At 42.0% G+C, this 9,576-nt stretch overlaps 1 protein-coding gene across 2 annotated transcripts; it reads left to right on the top strand.

Annotated features, from left to right (window-relative positions):
* Positions 1-312: 312 nt before the first annotated feature.
* Positions 313-7,582, top strand: LOC123041886 (MADS-box transcription factor 58). Of its 2 annotated transcripts, none has more exons than XM_044464454.1 (9): positions 313-514; positions 932-1,173; positions 4,177-4,258; positions 5,839-5,900; positions 6,001-6,100; positions 6,189-6,230; positions 6,333-6,374; positions 6,601-6,781; positions 7,342-7,582. In XM_044464454.1, the coding sequence occupies exons 1-9, from the start codon at positions 467-469 to the stop codon at positions 7,350-7,352; spliced, it is 810 nt and encodes a 269-aa protein (XP_044320389.1). In that variant the 5' UTR covers positions 313-466; the 3' UTR covers positions 7,353-7,582. The 2 variants fall into 2 exon arrangements, with proteins under 2 accessions (XP_044320389.1, XP_044320381.1); XM_044464446.1 differs by lacking the exon at positions 313-514 and adding an exon at positions 602-809.
* Positions 7,583-9,576: the final 1,994 nt, after the last annotated feature.

Here is a 9,576-nt window from a genome sequence, read left to right as displayed (position 1 = left end):
CGGAACAGCCCCAACGAGGAGATGATGACTGCAGTAATGATGTCTTCAATTTTTGTTTTATGAAGTAATACTATCTCTTTATCAACTTTGGTAAAGACAACGGTCGTGGAACAAATGAAGAAATATAGGTCCGAAATTTCCCCAACAATTTTCATATTTCTTATGTTAATTACATACTTATTGGAAAGCTGCTCCGGATGCAAAGTAATTAAGGCCACACTCATGGTAAATTTCACAGATCATCACCACACAAAAGAAGAAAAGGAGATGTGACATAGTGGAAATGAAATCAAGAAGAGTCCAGGAGGAAGAAACACCAAGGGCCACAGCTGCCACTACAGAGCATCGCCTCCCCACCCGCTCCTAGCCTCCTACCGTTCTCCTTTAAACACACTCTTCTCCCTCATTTGCCTTCCTCATCTCTCACTCTATCCATCCCATCTCTCTCCGCCCACGAAACACAAACATGCAGATACTCAACGAGCAGCTGGCTGCACCATCCACAGGCCTAATGGTAATTGCTTCTTGCTCTGAAACTAGCTTCTTCTTTAAGCATCCGTTTTCCTAAAGATTAAGATTTGGATGCACATGTAACGGGTAGTAGCTAGAATAAAATCATGGCTACTACTGGGTGGGGAAATAGTAGATACGCAAGAAGAGGGAGAGATTCGGCTAGGGGCAGTGGTGCTTACTCTCTAAGAAAGCCGCAGAGAGAAAGGCACCACCAAGGAGAGGAGATGGATCACAGCCTCTCCTTTTCTTCCTATCTCCAAAGAAGGGTCCAAGAAGTAGCAGCTCAAGAGAATCGGGTATATTTACAGCCCAGCCAGAGATACAACCCGTCGGTTTTGGTTATGTAGATCCATCTGTTCTCCCATTGATGATACAACTTTTGGTCCGTGTCACTGAAATTTTGCGTTGCTGATCCAAGGTGAAGGAGTCTGCGTCCCCGGGGTCGGGGTCGGGATCGGCAGGGGGGGCTGCTGAGAAGATGGGGAGAGGGAGGATCGAGATCAAGCGCATCGAGAACACCACGAACCGGCAGGTCACCTTCTGCAAGCGCCGCAACGGCCTCCTGAAGAAGGCGTACGAGCTCTCGGTGCTCTGCGACGCCGAGGTGGCGCTCATCGTCTTCTCCGGCCGCGGGCGCCTCTACGAGTACTCCAACAACAGGTGCTCGCCGCTCTCTTGAATTATTTTCTGCACAGACGGACGCATACATGGCATATGCTCATGTGATCTTGCCCAAATTGGAGCTGCTTTCCTTCTATCCTTTCGTCTTGGCAAAAGGGGGGGAAAGGGGAGCTGCATCTTTCTTGCTATACTCGTTCCGTTGATTAACTGTCTTGTTTATTTCCGTGCTTCTGGGGGCTGAAGCGGGGGTGAAAGAAATTCCAGCAGTTTCTTTGTGTGCGCTCGCGCCGTATAGCTTGCATCTGTGTGCTAGCTTGTGCTGATGTGTTTTTCGTTGCTGCTTTCGTTAGTGGTTCCGTGAGGTGAGCTAGATGTCTGCGTAGATTCAGCACAGTGCATGCCTTGTGAAGCATGTGTACATGCTTTCTCAGCTCTTCTTGTGTGTATGGAATGGGTGTCTGGGTTTGCTTGGGGCTGGTGGTCCTCTTCTTTTCTTGCTCAATTTATGTTCTTTCCTTTCTCTCCCTCCCTCTCTCTCTGTATGGGACGAAGGGGAGGGGATAGGAAGAAGGTAAGAGCCTTAGATCCCTCACACCTCATCATGATACATAATCGATCGATAGAGGGTGGCAGAAACATGTATATGTAATCACACAAAAAATTACAAGTTATTATCTGTTTCTCACCGCCTATTCTATTTTCCCACCTGTATGGCATAGCTTAATTACCGTGTACGTAGGTGCAGATCTACTAGCTAGCAACTTTTTTTCTCCCTGGGCTTGGTATATCTGCAGTAACTCCGTAACTGCTGCATACAAGATCATCTGTGTGTATGTGTCACACACACAGATGTAAGCCACGATATCATCAAGCTTCTTTTGCATCATCGCCTTCTGTTCCCCGCCAATGATGAGTTAGGGTTAGGGTTCCGTCACATGTGCCCCCATCTCCCTCTCTCTCTCTCTCTCTCTCTCCGCGCGCTGTAGATGTTACTGTTGCCTGTGCGTGTGGTGCTGGTGGCAGCGACGCCTCTCTCCTCATTAGGGCCATGTGTGGTGTCCTCTTGTTAAGCCAAGGCTCATCACGCCAGCTCTGGGCCCCTAGCTAGCTTCTGGCAGCAGCACTGTACTTTCATGACCCGCCAATACAGTGAAGGCACAGCACCGTAGCAGTAAAGATTTATTTGAAAATCTTGGCTTTACCCGGACATATGTGTTCACTGTACTACACTGTCAAGCGACAACCTCTCTCCGGTGGTTTATGTGTGTCTACAGTGATGTGAAGGCTGCCCTGCGTACGGAGCCAATGGCTGTCACGGCGCGGTCAGAATCAAGCCGTACGTTGCATCGGGTACTACTGTACAACTGTACAACAGAGAGAGAGAGAGAGAGGATGGGTGAGCTCCATGGGTGGTCAGAAGGGACGGGTAAAAGCAGAGACCTTGGCTGCCGTGGTTCTCTCCTACGAATAAACACTGGGTAATAGGGCGTGTTCTCTGTGCCGCAGCGAATAGCATGCTGGACGATGCTAAGGTTCCGTCCAGCAGTGAGAGAAATCCGTGTCAACAGTGCGTGTCATAATGAACAGTGGCTTTGCATTATTATACGTGATGTGACATTCGTTCTCGTCGGTGTTCGATGGTGGCCGTAGCAGAGGTAGTGGTAACTATGGTCTTCCCTTTGAAGCATGCATTCTACTAGTACTATTTTTTGAGAAGTGAAGCATTCTTTTTTAATGTTGCTTTGGAGAGGAAATGTAGTGAGTTAGTGACATTACTCTTTGGTGGGGTTTTATTTTATGTGCGGGGTGGAATATATTGTTTCACAGTACTCGATTTTTTGGCTAATAACCTGTGCTCTGATTTTTCTTTAGCAATGAAGAATTTCCCAGTCTTATGTTTGACAGTGGTACATTGGTGGTATGTTAATGTATATATTGATGTGATAGTAAGTTAGATGTTCCATGTTAAATATGGTGACACATGTTTTTGCTTCAAAATTGTTTCTAAGCTCCAGTTTCTGATTCTTTACATCATATAAACATAAATTAGCAAAGGTAATTAATAAAATCACACAGTTCACTTTGACGACATCCTTTTGGTTCTTGCGTTACACTAGTGCATGCAATTTTCTTGGGAACTGATGGGATCATGGCGTGTGTAAAATCAGATTTAAATTTTTTCCCATAAATGCCGCGGGCGTAAACTTATGTGAGCAAACTAAAGATGGATATCAAACACCACATATAGCTATATGGCTAGCTACTGACTATACTGATCAATACTATGAAATTGGCCGTTAGATTCAACAACATAAAATACAAGCACTTTTCGAAAAGAAAACATAAAATACAAACACAACTGGAATTCTCTTGAAGTCACATACTCACATGTAAAATATCCATGTCTGGACATTGTACACCTTGAAGGCCTCTTAATATTGGAAAGGAAGTCTTCGGTAAAGAGCGACCACACTGTAGTACAAGCTAGTTAGCTCGTGGAAAAGGCTAGTGATGGCACACATCTTTGCCCAGCATGACATATGATGTTTTTTCTACATCGACCTGATGGATTTCACATTGCTCTTGTTCAATACAACAGAGCAACTGTATATACATTGTCCTAAAAACTATGAGATACATCCAATTTATTTGGTCTATTTTTGGCAAGGGTCTATCTGGACTCTATTTTAGTAATGATGTGGTAAGTAACAAAGTCCGGTTTCTGAATCTTGACAACCAATATTTGAAGTATGCAATAATAGCACATTAATTTGATATAACTAATCTAATATCCCCCAAATCTACCACGTTATTATAAAAGTTGGTTATAAATTTTCTGAATCATTTAATGAGGTTTTTTCCCGAATAAATCGCTGTTAATTTCCGAAAAACAGAACTTTGATTTATTTTTTATTACTGTTGTTTCCAGTTAATGAAGTTAATTATTACTGTTAATTTGAGTATTATTTGTGTTGGTACGAACTAGAAAGTTCATATTTATGCTTGTACTAACTCCACTGGTGTGTACCCAAATTAATGCAGCGTGAAAGCAACCATTGAGAGATACAAGAAGGCAACAAGTGACACCTCCAGCGCTGGTACAGTCGCAGAGATCAATGCCCAGGTAACATCATATGTCACTCAACAAGTCAACATAAAATATTTCTAGACCCTAGCAACCCGGCCCCTAGGTTGCATGCAGTCTTAGTCCTACTACTAGGAACTTCACCCTGCTAGTCAACATTCCATCTAACTGTGCTCCAGCGTACAAAAGGATTCCTTTGAGCAAAATCTTCAGATTGGACATCCTGGTCATAGGGAACTTGTGGTCATTACACAAAGGAATGTCCGGTGATACTACTCTCAAGAGATCATGTTTGGACCAGCAGACCATATTTATATATGTAATTCTGTATGTGTGCAGTGGACACTTTCATGCATCATTCAGACGGGAGACGGGAGAGACAGTAACATGCAAACTGAGGTTTAGCAAATCAGAAATGCGCCCACATCTGTTTCTTTTGGGAAGAAAGAAATACGCTTATAATATATAAGTTCCTGGTTAATTTGTTGATCTGATTATATGGGTTAACCATTTCTCTGGTTTAGATTTGTTGAGATCAAGATTTAGTAGGCATAGGTATGTACGTGGTTCGTGTCAAGTAGCAACGATATTTAAATAGTTCCAGGAAAAACAGTTTTGGGCCATGCTTGCTAGTTTCACCTGAATAACATATATTTTCATGTGGGTTACATGTTAGACAGAAGGACCAATGATTCGTCTGAAATACCAACTTATAATTCATGTGCTTTTATGTATATATGCATATGACTACTTGTGCAGCCAGCCAGCCACCAGTAAATATTGTGGTATATCGCAAAAACTAGAGTAATGAAAGGGACCGTAGTGTGGAGTGAGTTAGTTTGTCTTCATGAGTTTATTTTCTCTAAACATAGCTTTCGTTTGGCTCAGTAAGTATTTTTGGAATTTCGTGGAATATTGTTTTTTTTTAAAACCATAGTTTGAAAAACTTTGCTGTGTTTGGCATCGATAAATACCACAGTTTTATAAACCGTAGTATCTCTAATACTGTAGTATTTCTGCAGTATTTTAAAAAGAGGTCTTGACCTCTTTTTTTCTGAACCAAACTGAGAAAACTATGGGTCTTAGAAACTGGATTATTCATTAATTGTCCAGACATTGAAATACTGAGGTTTTACATTACCACAGTTTTCAAAATACTAGTGTCTAGTGTCTGGATAAGAAGATTTACAAGGAGGTATGTTGCATGATGCTGTTCCACCCTTCATGGCGGAGCGTTGTGTCAATTGATTTATCTAAGTCGATGCGCTGCAAAAAATTGTCATTGTTTTCATAAATGTAGTTTTCAATAAAAATACTAAAATTATATTTAGAGAGTCTACCTTTTCAAAAAAATATTTAGAGAGTCTACCTTTACTTTACTTAAGTACGCCTAATAATGCATGGTTTTGATGCATGTGCATGCTATACAAATAGAATGCTGGAACCACGAAGAATGAGCACTGCTCTTCTCCTAATTTCACATATATATGAAACAAATATGCATGAGTGGAAACTCACATTCAGCAATTTGTGAATGAAATCATGTAATATTTATTAGTCATTCTCCAATACCAATATCTGTATATTGTACTCACTGGACTCAAATTACAAACTTGCAGCACTACCAGCAGGAATCTGCGAAGCTGAAGCAGCAGATAACCACCTTGCAGAACTCCAACAGGTTCATTTTTTCCCCAAGTCAGCAACTTAGTTAATCTCAACTTATCAAGCAAGTTCCATTTTGCTTTGTAAATAAACTCTTGCCTACATTGATGCCATAGGACTCTAATAGGCGATACAATGGCCACCATGAGCCACAGAGACCTGAAGCAGCTGGAGGGAAGGCTGGACAAAGGCCTAGGAAAGATTAGAGCAAGAAAGGTTCAGTTTGCTATGAACACTTGCATGAATTCTGTTGAAAAGAACTATTTTGTTTGTCTAGCTCCTGACCTTCACATTTAATCTGCAGAACGAATTACTATGCGCTGAAATTGAGTACATGCAGAGAAGGGTACGTAACACAATAAAACAATAGCGTCTTTTCTTCTTGCAGCTGTTTTCCTTGCTTTGACATTAAAAAATTGAAATTACAAGATGAGCCATATATATTCAGGAAATGGAGCTGCAGAATAACAACTTCTTCTTGAGGGAAAAAGTAAGTACCTAGTATCTCCTACTCCCTCCGTCCGAAAATACTTGTCCAAGGAATGGATGTATCTAGATGTATTTTAGTTCTAGATACATCCATTTATATCTATTTCTATGACAAGTATTTCCGCACGGAGGGAGTATTTACAAAAGACAATGCATGTGACTTACATGAGAACTTTAAACTAATAAGGTACACAAACAGTCCAAGTCACGAACTAATCTCAACGCAGGTAGCTGAGACTGAAAGGGGGCAACAGCAGACGTTGAACATGATGGGGGCGGCTTCGACATCGAATGAGTACGAGCAAAATATGATCCATTGTGATCCGAGAACCTTCCTGCAGTTCAACTTCATGCAGCAGCACCCTCAGTACTGCTCCCAGCAGGAGGACCGAAAAAGTTTCAACTCAGGTAAGATATTCTTCTAGCCTGTACTGTAGGCATGGTTTTCACTTTCGGCTTCAGGAAAAATTCAGCAACAACCGAAATCACCGAAATTCAGTGAAATTTCGGCCAATAATGGACCCAACTATTAATTTGAATACAATTAAATATTAAAAAATGAAAAAATATTTGAATTTTTGTGTATTTCTGAAATACTTTGGCCGAAAGGTAAATATTTCAATGTCTACTGAAATGCCTGAAATTGGTGAATTTCATCGAAATCTCACTGAAATTATGTATGTATATTCATTTAATATAATCTTAATGTTTGCTAATGCATGTGAATAACTGAGCATATTGAAAATTCTAATGGAGAGAGCTAGTTGCTAGATATGCAACATTCAAGTAAAATTTCTGACTCTTAGGTCTCTATGGGCTATACATAGTAGAAACAGGAAAAGTGACACAACCCCAGTCAATAGGAGCACCCAAGTATTGTCACAAAGACGAATATTTATGTGCTTTCGTTAACTATATATAACCGCCTATGTATTTTAATGCTTTAGTGCCCTTGTTTGTCTTTGCAGTTGGAAGGTGATGGATGCATCCATGCATAGCTGTGTCGTCTCTCATTTACCTTCAAGTGAGATTGAAGCTACATATATCCGTGATATATAACTAGAACTTGCATGAATGTGTGTATTTCTATACGCGCACAATCGACTTTATCCTATAATTAAGGCTTGGCCACACCAGTGCAATGTATCCATATGTATTGTGATGGTACTACTTAATTTTCTCAGTGCAACTCAGGTACTCCTTCGCATATATCTATATATGTACCTTTTCTAAATGCAATAGTACTGTTGGCGATTTCATATATCATCCGTTTTATGTATCATATACATATAAGTGAGTTGGTATTTAGATGGCAATAAACTAGGTACCAACGCAAGAATGTAAAAACTTTTAAGCACATACCTAATTAATCGAATGGGGTAGAAGTCCTAACTGAATCAAAGTTTGTCATGGAGGCGGAGTCGAAGTTTTCCTGCGGGGTGGGCATCCTCCGGCGTGGCAGCAGCGCGACCGAGGCGTGCGCTACGAGCCTCCTCCTCCCAAGGCTTTGGCATACCAGTCTGCCGTCTTCTTGACCCCCTCCTCCCAAGGCGTGCGCTACGAGCCTCCGATCACCCGAGCAACTTGAGCTTCTGGTGGTCGATGAAATACCTGTGGTCATTGAATGGAAGGTCGCTGACCGTCCAGATTGCCTTGCTAGGGTTTAGGACGAACAGCCCGCAGATGTGGCGCGTGGCGTCGACAACCGAGTGCTCCCTCGTGGAGTCGTGGTGATGCTGCCTACCTGGCCCGGTGGAGCACAGCGTCGAACGCATGGGATCGCCCCGCATGGCGAGGAGGATGAACTTGGGCATGAGCTTCACCCGGAACTGGTGCGGGCAGTAGACGTTGTTCGTCCGGGTGGTGATGGCCAGGAGCCCGTACGAGTACGCGCAGACCAGGTCGGCCATGGTGGCGGAGTAGGTTGGTCGGCAGTGTTAAATGGGCTTGTTCGTTCCACTCTACTCTCGTATGTTTTCTCGAAAAGGGGATTACCTTAACCTCTGCATCACATGCACACAATCATTTTGTTAAAAAAACATGATTAAAATCAAAATTGCATAGCTCATCCACATAGATTAATCTATGAATAATTCATCAACCAAACTAGTTGAATAAACTCCGCGCAACCATTTACAATTAGTTGCATCTAGAAGCCGTAAGCGCTCACACGTCCACATTTTATGTATAAAGGTGGATTTTATTGACAGGTTCAAAAAAAAGGTGGATTTTATTGACTCAAAGCAAAGCATCAAGTGAATACAACCACAATGATGTACACAACCAACATCAACGCGCGCGCGCACACACACACAAATAAACACGCCGGCAAATAGCAAAGTCATATAAGACAAAAGCTATGCCTGAGCGAGAAAGAAAAATACCTCCAAAACGATCAAAACAACGATTGACAAACCGCACCAACCATCACTTGACACCACAAAGACAACGAGTTTTTTCAACAGCAACGCCTTCAGTAAGGAATGACACTCAAGCGCCGTCGTTACAGGATTCAACAACCAAACGCCAGAATGTAGGTTTTCACCCTGAAGAGCGAGTCCATAGCACATCGAAGCAATGCCTTCAACAAGGTAGCCATGTGAAAACATCCTCATTGGTAGGTATAACCTCATGCCAGACCCAGAGTTTTCACCTCGGAGCTCAAGACTGGATGCTCAAGAAGCACCACCAAATCGAAGTCAATTTTGTGTTGTCGCCACCACTTTTTGACGATCCCAGCAACTAGATGCACTAGGGTAGATATCCACCGCTACTGTTGCACAACCATATCCTTTGCGTCAACCATCGTCCATAGATTGCATCTCATCACTGAAGGTAACTAGTCGAGATCCACCAAAACTCACAATGGAGCCTTTTGGCTACATCCCACAACATCGCCGGTAAGAGCCGCCGGAAGCAGCCATGCCTTGTTTATTTCAGTTGTTCACAATGTGATGCTCTATATGTGCAACTATTTATGATGCAGTACATTTTTTATCAATGCCAGTTTTAAACATACTGATAGGAATGCATATATTTGCTTACTGTTAAGCCTGTTATAGCTAGCATATGCATCTTTTAAAGTTTTTTTGTTCTTCGGTTATTTGTAGTTAGCACATGTCCAGTTTCAAATGCTATCTTTGGTTGTTCGTAGTATGCCTTATTTATTACAATTATTCACAACGTGATGTTCAGTATGTGCA

Source organism: Triticum aestivum, chromosome 1A (genome assembly GCF_018294505.1).
Source record: "Triticum aestivum cultivar Chinese Spring chromosome 1A, IWGSC CS RefSeq v2.1, whole genome shotgun sequence".
NCBI classification, from domain to species: Eukaryota; Viridiplantae; Streptophyta; class Magnoliopsida; order Poales; family Poaceae; genus Triticum; species Triticum aestivum.
Note: the sequence above shows the minus strand (reverse complement) of the source record. Positions and strands in the feature narration are given on the sequence as shown.